The sequence below is a fragment of the Talpa europaea genome (assembly GCF_964194135.1).
Source record: "Talpa europaea genome assembly, chromosome: 9".
Lineage (NCBI taxonomy): Eukaryota > Metazoa > Chordata > Mammalia > Eulipotyphla > Talpidae > Talpa > Talpa europaea.
Window position 1 is genome coordinate 3,130,617 of NC_140076.1, and position 21,988 is coordinate 3,152,604.

Here is a 21,988-nt window from a genome sequence, read left to right on the forward strand (position 1 = left end):
TCCCTTTTCTCTCCTCATGCCTCTGCCTCCCATCACACCCCTGACCCCCAGAAGGGCGCTGTCCTGGACATCTCTCCCTCCCCCCCAGAAGGAGGGCCACCTCCCGCCTGGCAGGGGTTCAGCCCGCCAACTCCGAGGGTGGGAACCAGACCCAAGAGGGCTCTGCTGCCTGACTCCCCACTGAGCCGCAGCAAGGGTGTGAGTGAGGGATGAGGCGAGAGTTGTAGGCCGTGTCCACAGCCCTTCCCGAGAGGTATCTTGCCCCGCCGTGCTGACCTGGGGGCACGATGGGCGCATGATGGGGGCACAGTGGAAAAACAGGGACTGCCCCAGGCAGTCTGTGGTGTGGCCAGAACATGCTGTAAAACTGCAACCAATTCCCCGTCAATCCAGTCACACTTGGCTCTCTTGCATCTGGCGGCGGGAGCAGCGTGGCTCCCGGGACTTGGCATGTAGTGTGTGTGCATGTGCATATATGTGTGGAGTATGCATGTGTGGTGTGTGTGTATGAAATATTGTGTGGTGTGTGTGCATACATGTGTGTGTGCGCATTATAAGGTATGTGTATGTGTTTGCATGTGTGTGGTATTGTGTGGTGTGTGCATGCATGACGTGTGTGGTGTGTGCGTTGCATGCCTATGTGTTTGCCTGCATGTGTGAGGTGTGTGAGTGCATGCATGTGGTGTGTGTGGTGTGTGAGCATGCCTTGTGTGTGCATGCATGTGTGAGGAGTGTGCGTGCACGTGTGTGTGCATGTATACGTACACATGTGTGTGTGAGACACAGCTCTGGAACTCTGCTGCCCACAGAGCCGTCCGTGCCACCGAGGCTCAGAACACACGCAGGGCGTCAGCCAAGAGCGTTTGGGGGAGGCCGGGGTGTACTAGGAGCCAAGAAGACATCAGATGTGGTTCCAGAATCACGCGTGCCACCCAACTCTGGAGCCAAACACATTAGCTTCATCACATTTTCACATAAATCACATTCCTTCAAAGACTTCACAGTTTGATTTCCTGATGTTTCCAAATTCCTCTGCCCTGAAGCGGAGTTGTCAGTGGCTTCATCACAATGTTGTGCTTATTGGTGCTGGAGGGAGGCTCTGACGCAGCCTCTGCCTCACCTGTTGAAATGGGGGGCTCCTCGTTCTCAGCCCTTGGGAGTCTCACAGATCCCCACTCCTTAGCAAGGCCGATCCCAGGCACCCCACCCTGAGGGTCACAGCTATGCCCTTTGCCCCCCGCCCCAGGCTTTCCTTCACCCTGCAGCCACCTCCAGGTCAGTGTAAAAATTCAGGCCCCAGATAGAAATTTCCAGTGTTTCCAAAGATGCCCTTGGCAGTCCCTTCTGCGGGATTCCCTGTGTCCTGGTGTTCCGACAAAGACCACAAGGATAGTGGCTTAAATAAAATAGAGGCTTATTTCCCTTTCCCATCGCAGTTTATTTCCCTGTCAGGGGTCAGCCCCCCAGGCTCCCTCCAGTTGGCTGCTCTGCCATTCCTAGGGTGTTGCCCTCTTTGACACGGTCCAAGATGGCTGCTGTAGTTCCCGCCATCACAACTGCATTCCAACCAGTGGGGTGGAGACAGGTGAGAATGGAGGGCCAACTTCTTCCCTTTCAGGTCAGGGCCCAAACGTTCCACTCGTGTCATTGGCCAAAAGTGGACACAGGGTTGCTCTTACTGCAAAGGACTCTGGGAGGAATAGTCTTCTCCTGAGCACTACCATCCTAACTTACATGCACAGGCTGGATGTGAGTGATTCAGGGCTGAGTGGAGCTGAGCTGAGCCTGGGATACCCCGACTGGGCCGCAGCTCAAGGCCTGCAGGTGATTGTCTCAGGGCCCATCTGGGGGTTGGGATTTATGGGCCGCAAGTGAACATGATCTAAAGCACAGCATGTCTCATCCTGGAAATTCTGGAGTCTGTTCCAGTGCAGCTGGTCTGAGAGCACAGCTTTGGGCCCGGAAAACTACCACTGTGTGAGCAGGGGGCTGGGAGTGGAGTCTCCTCCTCCCGGGCCAGCCCTGATGGGGCAGAACGGCCTGCCAGCCACAGCCTGTGCCTCAGAGCTGCCAGCCTGATGGGAGCTGTGCTCCGTGATCTTTGGCCACCGGGCCCGGCCCTTCCACCTTCTGTTCTGTTGGAGCCCGCAGGGTGCCAGGTGGAGCCGGTTCCCTTGGTGCCATTCTCAGTTCGTAGCGTCCTGCTCCACCCCAGGCCTTGGCCACTCCCCAGCTAGCGGTCAGTGAGGATGCGCTGTCTGAGGGAGCCATAAGGGCAGGAGTACTAAGCTGGGTTCACAGCCCTTCCCCCAGAGGGAAAGCCCCTCCCCCACTGACGCCCCCCCCCCAACAAGGGACTTGGAGCGCCCCTAGCGGCCAGGTGGCCTGCAAGGCTGAACCAGGCCTGCACTCAGGCCTCCCTGAGAGATGGTAGGCAGCTCTGCCAGCCCCTCTGGGCTGTGCTCTAGCCCCATGCCTCCCCCTGAGACCCGCTGTCGCTGCTCCAGTGCACCCGGAGACGTCGGGCTGACACCCTCAGCAGCACCAAACAGGCCAAGCCAGAGGCTGGCAGAGGAGCCCCGGTTTTGCGCGGGAATGCTCACACGGGTTCACACATGCACACATGGCTGCCCCTCCATCCACGTGAGCACTGGGTTTCCGCCAGATGTGCTGTCTCCAAACCTGGGAACAAAGACCAGAGGCATCCAGGGGAGACCGGCGCCCCCAGCAGAGGCACACCCCTGAGCGTGCCTGGAAGCAGATAACTGGGCTTGGCAGCAGCGTGGGCAGGGGAGTTCCTGGGCCAGTGTTGCTGGGAATGTAAACGCGGAGGTGCAGACCTGGGGAGGGCCCTATCACCTTTGCCTGGCCTAGTGTGGCCCTTGCACAAGTTGCCTGGCCTCGGAGCCTCACTGTCCTACTGCAGGGGAGGGGTGATGAGAGACCTAGCTGGTGGCCCTGTGGGTTTCGAATGACTTCGTGGACATAAAGTCCATCAGTATTGGAGCTGCAGCCATAGGGAAACAAATCATCCAGAGCCAGAATGCCAGTCCTCTTCCTTGAGGCTGGGCATTCACCTGTGCCAAGCTCTGTGCCAAGAACAGGCAACAAAAGGCCTTTGGGTCTCCTCCACCCAGCAACGCTGGGCGGAACAGCTTTTGATGCCCCACCTTCGAGCCCAGCCCCACGCTGCCCAGGGGAGGCTGCCGGGTAGAAGGCCCAGGACCCACCCTGGAGAGCCCAGACAAATCAGGAAGGCAAATCGGAGGCTGATAGGTCCAAACCAGCGCACACTGAGGGCAAAGATGGTTCTGCCTTCAAGTACTAAAGCTCCGAACATTAAGAATGGAACCGTCAGGAGACTTCCTGAGGGGGGAGACTTGTCCCTGTCCTTGATGGATGCCTGGGTCTTGGAGACAAACAGGAGGCAGGGACGCCCCCAGGCCGGGTGTGGGGGCAACATGAATGAGGAAAAGCAGGGTGTGGCGCTGAGGTGACAGAGCCATGTCACCTGGGAGTTTCAAAGGGCTATTGAGTATGAAGTAATGGAAGGTGGGATGAATGTGGGAGGGCAGTGCCGTGTGGAATATGAGGGTTGGAGGCCATGCTGGGTGTAAGGGAGAAAACTGTGTTAAGTATGAAGTGAAAAAGGCCACGTTGACAGCAGGGTCTGAGGCCATGTTGAGAGTAGAAATGGAGGCCATGTTGACAGGAGAGGAGTAGAGGCCATGATGAGAGTGAGGGCGGGCCATCCATAGTCAGTGTGGAGGTGGACACCATGTGGAGTATGAGGTATGAAGCACATGATGATGATGATAATGATGATGAGGGATCATTATGTTGAAAATGAGAGAATGGAGGCCATGTTGAGTGTGAGGGGGTGGTGGCCATGTTGAGTGTGAGGGGTGGAGGCCAGGTTGAGTTTGAGGGGATGGAGGCCATGTTGAGTGTGAGGGGGTGGTAGCCATGTTGAGTGTGAGGGGTGGAGGCCAGGTTGAGTTTGAGGGGATGGAGGCCATGTTGAGTGTGAGGGGGTGGAGGCCGGGTTGAGTGTGAGGGGGTGGAGGCCGGGTTGAGTTTGAGGGGATGGAGGCCATGTTGAGTGTGAGGGGGTGGAGGCCGGGTTGAGTGTGAGGGGGTGGAGGCCGGGTTGAGTGTGAGGGGGTGGAGGCCATGTTGAGTGTGAGGGGGTTGTGGCCATGTTGAGTGTGAGGGGGTGGAGGCCATGTTGAGTGTGAGGGGGTTGTGGCCATGTTGAGTGTGAGGGGGTGGAGGCCAGGTTGAGTGTGAGGGGGTGGAGGCCATGTTGAGTGTGAGGGGGTGGAGGCCGGGTTGAGTGTGAGGGGGTGGAGGCCGGGTTGAGTTTGAGGGGATGGAGGCCATGTTGAGTGTGAGGGGGTGGAGGCCGGGTTGAGTGTGAGGGGGTGGAGGCCGGGTTGAGTGTGAGGGGGTGGAGGCCATGTTGAGTGTGAGGGGGTTGTGGCCATGTTGAGTGTGAGGGGGTGGAGGCCAGGTTGAGTGTGAGGGGGTGGAGGCCATGTTGAGTGTGAAGGGGTGGAGGCCAGGTTGTGTGTGAAGGGGTGGAAGCCAGGTTGAGTGTGAGGGGGTGGAGGCCGGGTTGAGTGTGAGGGGGTGGAGGCCGGGTTGAGTTTGAGGGGATGGAGGCCATGTTGAGTGTGAGGGGGTGGAGGCCGGGTTGAGTGTGAGGGGGTGGAGGCCGGGTTGAGTGTGAGGGGGTGGAGGCCATGTTGAGTGTGAGGGGGTTGTGGCCATGTTGAGTGTGAGGGGGTGGAGGCCAGGTTGAGTGTGAGGGGGTGGAGGCCATGTTGAGTGTGAAGGGGTGGAGGCCAGGTTGTGTGTGAAGGGGTGGAAGCCAGGTTGAGTGTGAGAGGGTGGTGGCCATGTTGAGTGTGAGGGGGTGGAGGCCATGTTGAGTGTGAGGGGATGGAGGCCATGTTGAGTGTGAGGGGGTGGGGGCCATGTTGAGTGTGAGGGGATGGAGGCCATGTTGAGTGTGAGGGGGTGGAGGCCATGTTGAGTGTGAGGGGGTGGAGGCCGGGTTGAGTGTGAGGGGGTGGAAGCCAGGTTGAGTGTGAGGGGGTGGAGGCCATGTTGAGTGTGAAGGGGTGGAGGCCAGGTTGTGTGTGAGGGGGTGGAAGCCAGGTTGAGTGTGAGGGGGTGGTGGCCATGTTGAGTGGGAGGGGGTGGAGGCCATGTTGAGTGTGAGGGGGTGGAGGCCGGGTTGAGTGTGAGGGATAAATCTATGTTTAGATAAAATAAAAAAGACCATGTTGATAGAAGGGCTGGAGGCCCTGTTAAGTGTGAGGGGGTGGCGGGTGTGGAGGCCATGCTGACTGTGTGGGCAGGCCACCCATGCTCAGTGTGAGGGTGGAGTCCACGGTGAGTGTGAGGGGTGGAGGCCATGTCGACAGTGGGGTAGAGCTGGGAACTCCAGGCTCCCGGTCACCTTTGGTCCCAGGGCGCCTGCAGCCAGTGGGCACCTTGAGGAACCAGAGCGTCAGCCGCCCCCTCGTGCTCTGAGGAAGAGCAGGCCCAAGCCTCCAGCGCGGGGAGCCAGCAAAGCGCGGGGTGGCGTGGGCGGCCGTGTGGGGTTCCTGGCCTACGGAACCCCACACTGCTGAGAAACGACTGGCAGCGAGAGGGAAGGGAAGCAGCCGCCCCGCGAGGCCGCCTCCTCCAGGGGCTCCTCCCGCGCGCCCGTTAGGCCGTCAGGGCCCGCGCTCCCCGCCCCCACCCCGCCCGCGGGCGCCCCGGGGCGCGCACAGGCCTCGGGCGCTGTTGTCGCCGCGTCTGCTGTTTTCTCCTAATTTTCCAGACAAAGACCAGAGATCCAGTACGAGGGGCTGGTGTTTATTTGTTTTGCTTTTTTGCTTAGATTGTGATCCTGGTGATTATAGAATATCAAGAAGTAAAATCAACAAAGGCTTTTCCTCTCGGAGCCCGCGCCGGCCGTTCCCGGTCGCCCAGCGCCACCTGGTGGCCGGCGGCGCAGCGCGGCCGGGACGGGCGCCCCGGGACCCTGCGGGCAGCGCCCCTCGTCCCGCCCGAGGACCCGGGGTCCCGAAGCGGTGGGCCGGTGACCCTGGAGCGTCGGGGCGCGGGTCGGGCGGGAGCAGGCAGAGGGGAAAGCCGGGGACCGCCTCTCCGCCCCCCTCCCTGCCCACCGGACAGGAGCCCAGCAGCCGCTCCCGGGTCAGCCAGAGGCGGAGGGCGGTGGACGGCCCCGGGCAGGTGGACGCCCCGGGCAGGTGGATGGGCAGTTAGCAAAACAAGCCACGAAGGTGCCGCAGGTGGGGGCACAGAGCGGTGGGAGATGAAGTGGGGGCGGGGGCAGCGACGCCGTGGCTAGAAAGACCTGGAGGTTTCTTTCTAGCCATTTTCCTGTGCCCCTGCTGGGGTGAGGCCGTCAGCACAGGAGGACCGTCCCCGGGTCAGGAGGGAGCTGGGCCACCCCAGGCGGCCCACCCCCGGCCCGGGGAAGCCAGGGTAGCTGAGACTCACTGCCCAACCTCCTAACCCACGGGCCAGGGCCCTGGGGAGCCTCTCAGGGCTCCTTCCCCCAGGGCAGGTCTGGGAACCTGAATATTTCTACAAGCAAGAGTCTCCGGCTGGGTCCCCAGAACTTACTTTTTGAGAGATCCCAGCCTAAAGCAGACTCCGCACAAGCCAGGGCGCCGCCTGGGAAGCAGCGGGCTCACGGGGGTGCCTGCTGGCCCTCAGGTCCAGGTGTGAGGGAGGCAGGCACCGGAGGCCATGCTGGCTTGGAGCTGGGTGGGTAACGCTGGTGCTTTCTGCAAACTCTGGGTGAACACGCGATAGATGCCCTCATGCGGGTCCTGGCAGACGCATGTCCTCGACCTCGTGAGCCAGCCTGGAGGGCCAAGAAAGGAAGCAGGTCTGTGTTCCGTGGGGGGCCCGGGGCCCAGCAGGGGCCAGGACGGCTGTCCCCAAGTGCAGAGGTCACCCAGGATGCAGCTCAGGGGCCAGGGAGGTTCTGCCCTGCCCCGGCCTGTGTCCAGGAATGCGTCCGGGACATGGAGTCATAGGGGCAGTGAGGACAGTGCAGAGGGGCCTGGAGAGGATTTCTCTCTCTCTCTTTTGCTAGTTCTAGGGACCGCTGGCACAGGGAGCAGGCAGGGTGGGTCCCCTTGAGCCCCTGAGCTCACCAGGACACCTCCCCTGCACCTCTGCAGCCAGGAGAGCCCTGAGCATCGGCTCCCGCCCCGGACCTCACAGGCTAATTTCTGTTGGGGTTTGCCTCCCGCCCTGCTCTGCTGGGAGGATCCAGGCTTGTATCCCCAGTGTGCCCTTCTCCCTGAGGCTAAATTGTGTTTTGGGGATTGGCCCCGCCTCTCCCCCTCCCTCCAGAAGAACTAAAAGGGACACATTCCTTGTGATCGCCTGCCTGTCCTCCCCGGCTACTCCCACTCAGGCAGCTAGCTTGGGTGCCATGCAGGCCCCTCCCCACCCCCCAGGCCCCCAGTCTCAGCCCTGATTCGTGAGCTTGGGCAGAGCGCGCCTGGATACTGCAGCCTCCAGGGTCACTCCTGAGCCTGGTTCAATTCTGAGGGTGGGGGGAGGGGATTTGTTAGGCTTACAATGTGCTGCCAGCAGTTTAATCTCCAGATTTTGAGCTTCTCTTTAAAAATTGAAGGTTCCTTGCCACACAGGAGACCAGAGGGAACTGCCCCTGCAGATGGCCCCGCCTCCCCGTCGGTCTCACCCCTGGGTGCAAACAGGAGCACCTGAGTCCAGGGTCCCCAGACCATTCTGGCAAACCTGGGGAATCCCCTCGGCCCCAGACCCCCAGACAGGTGGTCACTCCTGCCCTCTCCGCCTCTAAGCCGGGCCTGGGAGAATGGGCGGAGGAGGGGTGCCAGGCCCACACGGCCCCCCAGTGTAGACCGACTGGGCCCCCACAGTGCTAGACAGAGCTTCAAGGACCAGACTCCACCTGGATAGCAACGCCACTTCGCAAATCCAGAGGAGATGCTGAAACTGCGTCCTTGACCCCAGAGAGCAGGCCCCCTGTAGACACACTCAGCCGAAGCCACTCTGTATGCCGCAGCCTGGGACTGCCCGTGAGGCCGTGTGCAGAGGCGGGGAGCAGAGCTGTGAGGACTCAGCAGCTGGCGCCCTTCCTGTGGGGGCACCTGCCCCCCTCACCTGCACAGCCCCACCTGGGAGAAGGCGCCATGCTGTTGTCAGGTCAGGGCCCGTGACCTCTGGACTGAGGCCTGTGCCCCCCATAAATGCTGAGTGGAGGAGCCTTGACGCCCCATGCCGGAAACATTCAGGTGCAGGAGTGAGAGGACACCCCTCCCCAGGTGCACCCGCCAGCCCGGCCCACCCCCGTCTCCCAGGCCCTGGAAATAAGATTTCTGGACATGTCGTCAAGACCAAGAGGAGGAGACCTGAGGGCGCGCTGGGGAGAGTGACTAGGACGTGGGCATCTGGCTAGGAGAAGTCAAATCTGATGAAAATTGTATCCGGTTGAACCAGGGAAGCAGAAGCCAGGCCTTTGTTCCTGTCAACAAGAACACAGTGAAAATTACAGCAAGGCGGCTGCCATTTCCCAGTGACCTTGTTGCCATGGAGACAGCCTTCCAGTGTCAACAACTCAGAGGACTCCAAAGGGGCCCATTCAGGCGTGAGAGGCACGTGGCAGCCCCTCTCCCTCCCGCCTGTCACGTGCTCCCGCGGGGTGACCACGGGCCAGCGTGGACCACGGTCCGGTGGCGTCTCCAGGAGCACTTGTGCAGACAGCGTGGCCGCCGGTCTCCCTCGGCCTGGGCTGGTCTTGCACGCTGAGGACCGATGGGAGAACAGGGTGAGCCAGGCTGATTGGGGAGGAGGGACCCCCACGGGCCTCCACCGGGGAGGGGCTGCGCCTCAGCACTGGAAAGCTCTCCCCGTGCGAGGAAGGTCAAACATGCACCCAAGCTCCAGTGCCAAGTGCCCTGTCATCCTTCCGGAAGTCACTGCCCCTCAGAGCGGGGTGGGGGGGTGTAGGTTCCAGCTCTCATGGGCTCCTTGGGCCTGAGGCCGGGGTGGGGGGCTCCTGGTCCAGTTCCATTCCCCAGTGTTCTGGGCGGGCCGTGGGAGCAGGAAGGGCTTCTCTCTGGAGCCCTCCACGCTGGCCTGTCCGTCTCCCATGGACACCACCGATCAGGGCCCCGGGTGTGTCTTCAGAGTCCCCCGGGAATATGACAGGTCTCAGGTAAAGGGAGAGGCAGCTGCTTTACATGGGAGGAAACTGAGGCTGAGCACAACCCAAGCTCGAGGCCACGTCTCGGGATTCCCGCCCCTCCCTCCCGTCCAGCGGGGCACCGTCGAGTGCCCCTGCCACCCAGTGAAGTCTTCGCTGCCTGGAGGGTGGGGGGGCCGCAGCGGCAATGGGTGTCCACAGACAACCAGGGGGCCTCCCACCCCATCCCACCCCGCCCCCCACGGCCAGAATCCCTGAGGCACCCCTGCTTCAGGGCCAAGTGCTGCCTCCACAAAGCCCACGGGCTCAGGGGGCTCTTTCTTTGGGTTTCCTTGTCATTTACGGGAGCCCTCTAAGGACACACCTCTAAGCCTGCCCCCGAAGGAGCCAGGTGCTCGGCAGCCCTGGGCACAGAGCCGAGGCGCCCCGTCTCCAGGCCCACCTGCCCTCCCTCTCCCTCCCTCTCTTGCGGGTCTCCGGAGGGGGCTCCTGCCTCTCCCTCCTGCCCAGAGCCCTGGGGGGCAAGGGTGAGCCCCTCTGCCCTGGTCCAGGGGCCTGGCCAGCTGAGGGCTGCTCCCTGGGACCTGGCTGCCCACCAGCCCTGTGAGGATATCTAGGAGGAGTCAGGGCCTGGCGTGCCCGCACCCTCAGTCAGAGCGGGCAGGGGGCGGCGCCCAGCCTGGCCCTGGTGGTGTGGCTGTGGGCGAGCTGTGTGCCCTCCTGCTCTTGTTCTCAGGTTAATCAGATGGGACAGAAATTCTGCCTGGGAGGCTGGGTGGGGCTGAGCATGGCACCTCCGTGCCAGGAGGTGAGCTGGTGCTGAGTCTCCTGGAGGGCGCGTTTGGACACAGATCTGAGTCCCGCCCCAGCATTTCTGGGGGCCTGAAAATGGGCATTTCTAACAGGATCCCAGGCGATTGTGGGCCTGCTGGGGCCACACTTCAAGAGCCGTGGCCCAGGGCACTCTCCCCAGAGATGCTTTTCAGGCCCTGATGGTGTAGTGGATTTTTTTTGTAACAGAGAAACATTTAAAGCCCTAGCCCAGCGCCTGGCAAGCAGTTTGTTGCTATTATTAAGGTGTGAGCTCTACTTGCAGGCTTGGGAGGAAATAATGGACCCTTGGAACAGAAGGGCAGTGCCGGAGCAGGTGTCATTGACCAAGGAATTGTCCCTTCATTAAGTCACCCAGGCAGCCCTCACTGAGCATCACAGTGAGCTTGGGCTACAGAGGAGCGAACCCCACACAGGGGACGCCAGCCTTCCAGCTACATAGCCAGGAAGGCTCCCAGGGGGAGGCGGCCGGAGCTGGGCTGTACTGGAAAGAAGGGTAAGATTTAAAGTGACAGAGGAGAGAGGCCCAGAGAAAGTCCCTGATTTCAGGGCCCCTTGAAGGTACACACGCATGTACCCCAAGAGGAGGGGAGGGGAGTCTCCAGGGGGGCGTGTAGGCCTCCAACCAGGGGGCCTGAGGAAGGGCAGGCTGAGCTGACCGGGGGGGGGGGGGGGGGGGAGGGTGGGTGGGGTTCTTGGTCTGCTGGGCAGCCGCTGTAATAGGGGATCCCACCCAGGCAGCCTAAAGTGCAGACATTTCTCTGGGCCCTGGAGGCTGGATTGGTTTCTGGTGAGCACCGGCCCCCGCCCCCTCACCCCCTGCCCCCCCACTTCCTGGCTAACAGTCACCTCCTTGTGTCCTCACCCATCCTGCACACTCACCCCCACACCCTTCCCTTCTTATAAGGGCACGCGGTCCTGCGGGGTCTGGGCCCATCCAGTGGCCCAGGGACAGTGATCACCTCCTTCCGGCCTGTCTCCAAATACAGTCACACTGGGGGTGGGGCTGCAACCTAAGGATTTGGGGGGGACACAATTCTGTTCATAAAGGGGTGACAGGAGCTCTCTGCCTGGGCTCAGCCCCCCCCCCAAGGGCCTGGGCTGGAGCAGCCATGCCCCAAGAACCCCCTTGGCCAGGAGCAGCCCGTGGGGGGTCTCCCCCCACACATCCCCAGCGCCCCCCCCGCCCCCGCAGACCTCAGCTACCCCCTTCCTGGCAGTTGGCTGCCTCTCGGGTAAATTGTCCATCAGAAGACGCTCTCCCAAGCCCGGCCCCCCTGGTGGCGCTGATTTCCTTGTGATTATTCCTATCAGCGGGCACGAAGCTCCCGCCGGGGCGATGAGGAGTGTGAACTCCTGTCCAGGCCACATCAGCGCCACAGGGGGCCTGTGGCTCCTCGGCCAGCCCCCCACCCCCTGGAAGTGCAGGCCGGTCCTCAGGGGCTCACACAGGCCGGTCCTCAGGGGCTCACACAGCCGCGCCCAGGCTGCAGGCCCGAGCCCAGCCAGGCCTGGGCCCCTTCCCCCACAGCAGACCCCTGCTGTCTGCGGCCTGGGGTGGCAGTCCCGGCCCCTCCAACTCTCTTCTCCCCTCTGGGACCTGCCGCTGCCTCCCTGGGCACACAGGCCAGGGCCCGAGGCCTGAGGGCTGTGGAGAGGGTCCCCCTGTGGGGGATTCGAAGCAAGCTGGGGGGCCCAGGGACAGCCATGCCTGGGGATGAGAAGCCCGCGTCCTCTACCAAGACTCCGCGAGAAGAGGGGACAGAGGTGACCCGGCACCCCCAGAGCTCATCCTCCGGGGATCTCCCTTGTCTCTGGCGCCTGCCCCACAGTGCCCTCACGCTGTCACCTGCGCTGCTCGCAGGGCCAGGGCTGGGGGCGGCGTGTTTGTTAACCCCCCCCCCCACGCTCCCTCCCTGCAGAGACCTCCCTTCCCGCTGATTCATTACGTGTGGGGAAGCGGAGCGTGACATGTTAAAAGCCGTCTTGATAGTATTTGATATTCAGTACTAACAACGCACCACCTCAGATGGGGGGCGGGGGGGCTTCTCCCCCAGGGGGAGGGAGGCAATCTGCATATTGGATGTGCCAAGACAGTAGGTAATTTGCATTAAGCATCCAGAAATCCTCTGCTTGCAATCTGTCACCCTTCACTGGGTTTTCATTTTATAACCTTCACAACATAAGGAGGCAGCAAGGATGCAGGCGCTGCACCCCCATGGGGCCTGGGGAGCGGGGAGGGGCGCGGCCTTGAAGCCTGGTCAGAGAGGGGCGGTGGTCAGAGTGGAAAGCCTCGGCCAGAGGCCACCGTCCAGGAAGGGTGAGTGAGGCCCACCCAACCCCAGGTGTGTGTGGCCCGGTAGCCAGCGCTGGGGCGGGGCGAGGGGCCCCCCTATCCCGAGAGCCACCCTTCTTTCCAGGGAGCCAAGTTCAGCCCAGGTGGGGGTGCACCAGAGAACACCCGTCTGGCTTTGCAGTGAGCGCCAACTCAACGTCCCCCACAGATAGACGTGCGGGCGATCAGCCCTGCAGGTGCTCCTGGCCTGCGCACCTGCAGTTTAGGCTTCGGACAGAGCTGCGTGACCCCCACCTGGGCAGCCCCGCCAGCGGCCTCGGCATCCCCAGGCTAGGGCAGGGCAGATGGACAATCTTCTCTGGTTCCTGCCCCCCCTCACTCACCTACAAACTGAGGAGCCTGGGAGGGTCCGGGCTTGGGGCAGGCCGTTGAAACCCCACCCCTTACTCCCGCCACGGCCCTTCTCTGGGGTCTCTTTTCCCTGTGGGGTGCCCAGGGAGACACCATTTCAGAAAAGGACTCCATGGCTCTGAGGAGGTTGGCAGACCCTGGCCTGGGCCTTCCCCTCCAACTGCTGGGCGCAAAGCAGGCCTGAGCCAGTGGGACCACAGGCCTCCTGCAACTCCCAGAGAATTCCCCAGGCGGGAGGTGCTGCCTGCCTGCTGGAGTACCTCCAAAATGCAGCACTCCCAGCAGGCACCCCCAAAGCCCAGCGCAGGCAGCCAGCCAGCCAGCTGGGATATGGGGCCATTCTACACCCCCACGCCCTCTCCATGGCCCGCCAGGATCCAGGGCCCGGGGGAACAGGGCCCAGGGGCCCAGTGCCGGTGAAGGTGCAGGAGCCTGGCCCTCCGGGCGAGCCTGTGAGCGGGCAGCCGAGGGTGAGGACCTGAGCCACACCCAGGGCAGGTGCCCAGCAGGAAGGTCGCCCAGAGGATTCCTGTTGACCAAAGCCCCTGCACATGCATTTTCTTCCCCTTGAAAAGCCCCTGAATTTCTGCTTAAGGGAGGCCACTGCGGGGCTCCCCGCCTTCCCCGCTGAGCCTCTGGTGGTCCCAGCCGAAGCGTCCCTCCCCAGCCAGGCCGCAGGGCGAGGCCGGCCCGGCACCCCGAGGCACCCTCACCAGCAGTTATGCCAACGGCTCCTCTGCGGGGCCTGTGGACCGTCTTCTCGTCCGCCCCGGTCCCTCGGGAGGCAGCTACTATTTTATTCCCATTTTACAGATGAGGGGACAGAGGCTCAGGGAGGTTTAGTGTTTGGTGCAAATTCATCCAGCAAGTAAAGACCGAAACCTGGACTTCCAATCCAGGTCTGAAACTGACCCAGCTCCCACCTGCTGTGTAGACTGTCCCCCGATCGTCTGCGCTCTGGACCCTCTCACCAGGCCAGGGCGCCGTGACGGTCCCTCTCCGGAGGCCACAGGAGAGAAACTTTGTGGGGAAAGGAAATTGTTCCTGCCGTGGCAAAGCTTGGTATCTCTGGGCCTGGCCTGTGCTCTGCTCCTCGCCCAGACCACAGGCTCCGCTGACCCCTCCACAGGGGCCTGGGCCCCTCCTAGGCCACCCTGGAGCACGGTCACCGTGGAGAAGGCTGGGCTGTGCCCTGTGCCCCATGGACCAGCCCAGGGCCTCCCCTCCCCCCACCCTACTAGCCCTGGAGGCTGAGAGCAGGAAGCAATGATCCCCTCCAGGGCGGGGAGTCCTCCCGCAGCCACTGCTTGGAACCAGACCCACGACTTCCATCTCCTCCCAGTCCTGCTCCCTTCCTCCTCCACCCAGGACCCCCGAGGCCCACCCTCGTGCACTTGCACTTGGGGGGAATGAAAGCGAACCTCAAATGGGTCCAGCCCCCAGGCTGCTCCGTGGAGAGGGGCGCGGAGCTCTGGACAGAGCAGGTCTGGAGGGGCCGCCTGGCCCTCCCTTCTCTCTCCCCTGCCCCCCTGCTCGCCAGTCTGCCCTGAGCCAGCCTCGCCGCAGAGAGGGGCTGCCTCCTGCACGGCCCAGGGACCCTCCCGGGACGACCTCCTGTGGCCTGTGGCCTGACCCTGCCTCTCCCCCACAGTCCACGGCATCAAGTGGACCTGCAGCAACGGGAACAGCAGCTCGGGCTTCTCAGTGGAGCAGCTGGTGCAGCAGATCCTCGACAGCCACCAGACCAAGCCGCAGCCACGGCCCCACAACTGCCTCTGCACTGGCAGCCTGGGTGAGCGGGGCCCGGGACAGCGGGCTCCAGGGGCAGCCGTGATGTCCGGGGAGGGGACAGGGTCAGCCAGGAGCCGGGCGACACTCTTGCTCACCCTGACCCCACTAGGCCGGTGGGGCCAGCCCACTGCAGGCAGGAGAGAGAACTTTCCAGAGAGGCTGCTCCCTGTAGGAATGGTGGGCAACAGAGTTGGGGGTGCACAGGTTGGGGCTCCAGGCCTCTGTGCACCCATGCCAGTGCCCTCCCGGCCCCGGCATCTTGGGTGTCCTCAGCCGGAGGCCCAGGTCCTGGGGCACCAGGCCAACAGGGGCTTGTAGGGGAGCTGAGCCCTGAGTGAAGGTCGCCCAGCTGAACCTCTTTCTTTAACCTCAGTCTCCAAGAACACCAGAGCCCCCCACACTCAGGGGTGAGTGTTTCTGAGGATGGGGTTTGCTCTGTGAAATGCAAATCAGGCACAGCCCCTGCGGCCTCCATTAGGCATTTCCACTCGAGGGTCACCTCACTTTTCCGTGCCGTCTCCATGCGCCTGGGGATCCTGGAGAGGCTAGCGCAGGCAAGAACTCACCCTTTCATCAACAGCGAAGGGACCTTTGTCAGATGGGATGAAGTAATGACCACGCAGCTGCCCTGCCTGGGGGGAGCCCCGGGCCCAGCCATTGGAGAGGGACCCTCCACCCTGCTTCCTTCTCCTCTGCCACAGACCGGGGCTTCAGGGCTCTGTCCTGGCTCAAGCCATAGGATCTTGTCCCACAAAGAGCTGAGGATGGGCCCCAGGCAGACCAACAGGGTGGAAGGTGGCCCCAAATACCTTTGTGCCTCTGGAAGCCAAGTCTAGAACCTTCTCTGGGCCGGATTGCTTCCACCCTCTCAGGCTTCCAGTCCCGGGGTGGGGGGGGGTCCCTACTGGTTCACACGGAAGGGTGGGGCTCCCTAAACCATGAGAGTGGGGAAGGGGGAGGGGCCTGGTCACCCTCCTGGGCTGAGCCACTCCCGCCAGCAAGAGCCTTCTCAGCCAATGGCGGCCATCTCTGAGGACAGAGCAGGAGGCCCTGGGGAGGACGCTGTGTCTACTTTCTTCTTTCTGACTCCGGTGAACGGGAAGACGCTTTTACTATTTGCAAAGCGCGTGCAGGGTCAAGCCCCCGGGGTGGGGTGAGCGGCCGAGACTCAGGCGACCGGACCGGGTCAGCCGCGCCCTCTGACGCCCTCTCTGCGTGCGCGTGTGCTCTGGTCTCCGCAGGCGCGGGCAGCAGCGTGCACCACAAGTGCAACAGTGCCAAACACCGGGTCATCTCGCCGAAGGTGGAGCCGCGCGCGGGGGGCTCCGGGGGCTACTCGGAGGTGCAGCACAACGACGTGTCGGAGGGCAAGCACGAGCCGAGCCACAGCAAGGGCTCGGGCCGCGAGAAGAGGAACGGCAAGGTGGCCAAGCCCGTGCTGCTGCACCAGAACAGCACCGAGGTCTCCTCCACCAACCAGGTGGAGGTCCCCGACACCACCCAGAGCTCCCCCGTGTCCATCAGCAGCGGGCTCAACAGCGACCCCGACATGGTGGACAGCCCCGTGGTCACGGGCGTGTCCAGCATGGCGGTGGCCTCCGTGATGGGGAGCCTGTCCCAGAGCGCCACGGTGTTCATGTCTGAGGTCACCAACGAGGCCGTGTACACCATGTCCCCCAGCGCCGGCCCCAACCGCCACCTCCTCTCGCCCGACGCCTCTCAGGGCCTCGTCCTGGCCGTGAGCTCCGACGGCCACAAGTTCGCCTTCCCCACCACGGGCAGCTCGGAGAGCCTGTCGATGCTGCCCACCGACGTGTCCGAAGAGCTGGTCCTCTCCACCACCCTCGACGGTGGCCGGAAGATTCCAGAAACCACCATGAACTTTGACCCCGACTGTTTCCTCAATAACCCAAAGCAGGGCCAGACGTACGGGGGCGGAGGCCTGAAAGCCGAGATGGTCAGCGCCAACGTCCGGCACTCGCCCCCCGTGGAGAGGAGCTTCAGCTTCACCACCGTCCTCACCAAGGAGATCAAGACGGAAGACACGTCCTTCGAGCAGCAGATGGCCAAAGACGCCTACTCCTCCTCCGCGGCGGCTGCGGCCTCCAGCTCCCTCACCCTGACCGCCGGCTCCAGCCTCCTGCCGTCAGGCGGTGGCCTGAGCCCCAGCACCACCCTGGAGCAGATGGATTTCAGCGCCATAGACTCCAACAAAGACTACGCGTCCAGCTTCAGCCAGGCGGGCCACAGCCCCCACGTCCACCAGACCCCGTCCCCCAGCTTCTTCCTGCAGGACGCCAGCAAGCCCCTCCCCATCGAGCAGAGTGCCCACAGCAGCCTGAGTGACTCGGGGGGCACCTTTGTGATGCCGACAGTGAAGACGGAGGCTTCGTCCCAGACCAGCTCCTGCAGCGGCCATGTGGAGACACGGATAGAGTCCACCTCCTCCCTGCACCTCATGCAGTTCCAGGCCAACTTCCAGGCCATGGCGACAGAAGGGGAGGTGACCATGGAGACCTCGCAGGCCGCTGGAGGGGGAGAGGGCCTCCTCAAGTCCGGGGAGCTGCAGGCATGCAGCTCCGAGCACTACCTGCAGCCCGAGACCACCGGGGTGATCCGCAGCGCCGGCGGCGTCCCCCTCCTACCCGGCAACGTGGTGCAGGGACTATACCCGGTGGCCCAGCCCGGCCTCGGCAACGCCTCCAACATGGAGCTCAGCCTGGACCACTTCGACATCTCCTTCAGCAACCAGTTCTCCGATCTGATCAACGACTTCATCTCCGTGGAGGGGGGCAGCGGCACCATCTACGGCCACCAGCTGGTGTCTGGGGATGGCGCTGCACTCCCACAGTCGGAAGACGGGGCCCGCACCTCCTTCACCCAGGCGGAGATGTGCATCCCCTGCTGCAGCCCCCAGCAGGGCAGCCTGCAGCTGAGCAGCGCCGAGGGCGGCGCCGGCACCATGGCCTACATGCACGTCGCCGAGGTGGTGTCGGCTGCCTCGGCCCAGGGCACCCTGGGGATGCTGCAGCAGAGCGGACGGGTGTTCATGGTGACCGACTACTCCCCCGAGTGGTCTTACCCGGAGGTAAGCCACCTCTGCCTGCCACGGCCCCCACCTGCCTCACCTGCGCACCGGCATGCACCTCGGGGAAGCTCCTTTGCATGTGGCTGCCCTTGCCTTGCCATGAAGCTGTGGCCCATACGAAGCTGTCCCCCACCTCTGCCCCCCTCCCACCCCCCCGTCTCTCTCAGGCGCTGCTTTGCAGATGCCTGGGCGCAAGGAGCTTTAAGGCCAAGGGTGTCCGCAGAGGCCAGGGGGCCCTCTCAGAACAGGCTGCCGTCACCTGGCTTGTGTGTTAAGATTCCGCTGTGGTTTTGTGGCTTTTTTGTTGCCTGTTATTTGTTTGGACAAAGGGGTCCTGGGGCTGATTAAAGAGAAAAAACAAACATTCGAAACTCGCCACCACAGAGCTTCCGCTTCCCCGCTCTGGCTTTGCTTCACTGAACAAAACCAGTAAATTGCCACCGCGTGGAGAGGGAGGGGACAGCTTCTGAACAGACCCCGTGAGGGCTCCTCCAGGAAATAGACCCCCACGAAGTCAAAGGCGGATTCCAAGGCCCAGGCTGGCTCCCTGGCCCCCACGCCTCTGGGCTATCTCGGTCCTGGGGCTGAAGTCCGACCTGGAGAGTCAGGGCCCTCAAGTCTGGGTCCCGGGAGCCCCATCTTGCCCAGTGTGAGGGAGGGAAGCTTGACCTCTGAAGTGCCGTGGCAGAGGCCCACCGGGCACTGCGCACACCCCTGGGCCCCCCACAGTCCACTGGGGTGTTGAGGAATAGCACCGTCTCCCTGACCCCAGGCCCCACTGCCATGTTCCCCGGAATCCAGGATGGCAGCTGCTGCAGGGATGCCATGGTGGGGAGCACACCTAGAAGACCCTGAGCCTCCCAGGGCCTCTCGGGTGATGCGGCCCCCTGGAAGGGCTCAGCTATGGGCAGTGCAGAGACCCTGGCCCACTCCCCTGCCATTCCAGACCCAGGTGCTGGCCGGGCCCAGGACCGGGTGCCCCTGGACGGGGCTCAGGGTGCTCTGAGAAGGGAGCTGGCGATGGCCTCAACACCTCCTGGGCCCAGGGGGAGGGGACAGCATGGCCCAGTGGTGAGGGTGTGTCTAGAGGTCATTCACAGGTTTGGGTCCTGTCTCTGCCATCACATCGCTTCTCTGTGACTCAGTTTCCTCACCTGTGAAAGGGGAGGGGTGGTCCAGGGCCAGGTACAGGGCAAGCAGAGCCCACAGCAGGTAGTCCGGGGATGAATGAGTCGGCAGCCGCTGTTCTGAGGCTGCCAAGGCTCGTGGTCCTTTTCGTGGCAGAGGTCCCAGCCACAGGTGCCTCTCCCTTCTGCCCACTGGTGACTGTGAATGACCTTGGCAAGGTCACCCAATAGGTGGGCTCATGGCCCCTGCAGCATTTGCTTTTCTGGCAAAGCCGAGGTCAGAACACCTGTGGGCAGATGCCCAGGTCTCCCAAGATGCCCCAGCAGCCCAGGGGCGGGGCAGCCCTGCTGGGAGCACCCCGGGACCAGCCACATGTGAACGCAGCGGCTCCAGCTGGTGCCCACCGCGGGCCTGTGCCCCGCACGCCAGATGCGTCGCCCTGCGTGCTGAGGGCGTGTGGGCAGCCCAAAGGCAAGCCCTGGCCCCATGCTTACCGGCCGTGACCTTGGCCCAGGGGTCACCTTTCCTGTGCCTAAAATCGGGGTGATGAGAATGCTGACAGGTGGGGTGTTTGTGAGGGCTGAGTAAAGGGCTCAGACAGTACCCCGTCTCCACCTGCCCCCACACACACACACACACATTCTCCACAAGATTCCATCAGCGCCTCCCGGTGTGGCTCCCCGTGACCCTGTCTCGGAGCCCCTGCTCCTATGAGCCACACTGAACTCAGGGCCCCCACACAGGCCCGGGTGAGAGGTCACCCCAGCCCAGCAGGTTCCCCCATCATGAGAAGCCACTCAGGGAGGAGGGAGGCCCAGGACACATGTGGACAGAGGGTCTTGGCTGGAGGCGGGAGCACTGCCACGCCATGCAGGCGCTGAGCCCCCGCATCTGGGGCTCAAATGGCTGGGGGGGAGGCGGGGTGCACAGGTCCTCCCAGTCCTAGGACTTGGGAGATTTGGTCCCCAGAGATTTGGTCCCCAAGGCTCCCCTGAGCCCTGGGGGCGACGTCGAGGAGGGCGGAGCCTCCCTTCTCCCTCATTGCAGCTTCCCAGCCCGGCGCAGGACCCCGGTCTGCGGGGCGTCTCCCCCGTGGGGGCCCGAACCTCGCCGGCCCCGCCTCGCTGCACCCGAGGCTCGGCTCCCTCGCGCCGGCTCCGAGAGCCAGTTCCGCGGCCGGCCACGCGAGGGCGCCGTGGGCACAGGAAAGGGCGAGGCTGGCCGCCTCCCTTGGACTTCAGCCCTGGTTTTCCAGAAGCCCTCGGCGCTTCCAGGTGCTTCCAGTGACCGGGACACAAAGCAGCTCATGTTCCATTTGATTTGGAAAATGCACAGATGCCGCCCGGCTGGGTCCTTGGGCCGCACAGCAAGCCCCCCCAGAGGCCCCAGGAGCCCCCAGCGCCCACTCGCCCCTTGCTGTCCTCTGCGGTCAAGCCTTAGGGTCACCCCCGGGGTCCTGCAGGAGACGGCCCCTCCCCTCCTGGCCCTGCAGTCCCAGCACAGCCCCGTGGTGGGCACGTTAGGCCCCTGCCCTCTCCCCGGCTCTGGCCACCAGAGGCCTGTGTGACTGTCAGAAGCTGCCGGTTCCAGCCAGGCCCCGCGGGGGCCACCTCCTGGGCTGGGACACAGGGTCCGGCTAAAGAGCCAGTGGCTGGGCAACGGCTGACAAAGGCCCGGCATCCTCTTAGCAGGAATGCTAAGGCCACAGCCTCCTGCCGCCCCTTGTGGGCCTCCCTCCCCTCTCGCCTCCTCCTTCAGCTGGTCACCAACACACTCACACATGCTCGTGCACACGCAGATAGACACACAATACACATGCACACACATGTGTACAGACACACGAACACGCGTGTTCACACATGCACACACACGCACGTGCACACACACATACGCACACACTGGCGGTGCCCCCTTTGGTGCCTCAGAAACCGGGGTCCTTTGTCAGGACTCTGGGCACAGAGACCTCAGATGGCACCTGCGGGCCAGCCCCTCCCCCGGCCCTTCTGCGTCACCTCTGGCCGCTGACACTCGGTGGCAGCAGGCTGAGGAGGCTGCAATTAGAACCTTCAGGTGCCCACGTCACCGCCCATCAGCACAGCCTGGCAGCGTCGCCATGGGAACGGCCCCCTGAACTGACAGAGGCGGAGCCGGCCTGCGGTGGTTTCCATGGAGAAGGGCCGGCGTTCTGGCAATTTCTGTGTCCCTTTGTTCCCAGGCAGCCCTGGCCCCGCCAGCTGCTGCTGCGCGGGTTATTGTTTTTCCCTTTTCCTCGCATGGAAACCATCTGGGGCCTTCTGGAGCCCTGCTCCTGTACCTCCAGAGTCCAGGGGGAGTGCCCCTGAGCTTCCTGTACCCCAGGCACCCCAAAGTGTCCTCCTCCCTGTCCCAGCCCTAGCCCCACATCCCAACAGTGCTCCAGGTCTCCTGGTGAAGGCCCGGAGGGTCCCTGGAGGCCAAATGCCACCAGAGAGGTGGGGCCGTTTGCCTGAGGACAGGGGCTTTTGGCTTCTAGTCCTGACTTCTGTCCCCTGCCCCCAAAACTTTAGCTGCCAAACGGAGAAGTGACTGCTCCAAAGTCACTCCAAAGCCAGGTTGCCCAGAGAAGGCCCAGCCTGGAGCGCAGGTGGGAGCCTGGGGGTCCAGGCTGGGCTATGGGGGGGGCCACCCTTCCTCATCCTTGGAAAGACCCCATCCAGCTGCTGATGCCCAAGGCCCTGAGGGACAGGCCTGGTTTCAAAAACATGGGGGGTCCGGAGGAAGCCCGGTGTTGCACCTGGGGGCTGTCCCTCCAGGCCAGGGATGGGCCGGGGCCTAGGCGAGGCCACCCAAGAGCAAGTGACGGAGCAGGAGAGGGAGTCACACCTCCAAGGAAGGGGCGCCGGGGTCCGGCCTCTGGCTGCAGAGCTGCGGGGGTGGGGGGGGGGTTGCGGGCGCAGGCCACCCCATTCACCACCTCCACTCAAGCAGGCGTCCCTGCCTGCCTTCTGCAGCCTGGACACTAGGTGGCGCGCTCTACGCCGTCCTGCGCAGGCCTGGAAGGGCTGGAAAGCTGCTTGGCGCCTGGGGTGGAGAGCCAGGGACCACCAGGGCAAGAGGACTCCTCGCTCTGTGGTGGTGCTCCCCAGCTGGTCCCAGCAGGCAGCCTCCCCAAGTGCTCTTCTGCTCCTGGGCGCCTCGGGGGTCCTTGGGGGCCGGGCCCTATCTCCTGGAGCTC

At 63.4% G+C, this 21,988-nt stretch overlaps 1 protein-coding gene across 9 annotated transcripts in view; it reads left to right on the forward strand.

Annotated features, from left to right (window-relative positions):
- The window catches only part of CAMTA1 (calmodulin binding transcription activator 1), a gene marked incomplete at both ends in the record, with an annotated part of 637,202 nt that overhangs the window by 545,319 nt on the left and 69,895 nt on the right, over positions 1 to 21,988 (forward strand). For all 9 annotated transcript variants that reach the window (XM_084243539.1, XM_084243542.1, XM_084243546.1 and 6 more), the window contains 2 exons: positions 14,419 to 14,559; positions 15,800 to 17,646. In XM_084243539.1, coding sequence (XP_084099665.1) covers positions 14,419 to 14,559; positions 15,800 to 17,646 — 1,988 coding nt within the window. The remainder of the gene's footprint in view (positions 1 to 14,418; positions 14,560 to 15,799; positions 17,647 to 21,988) is intronic.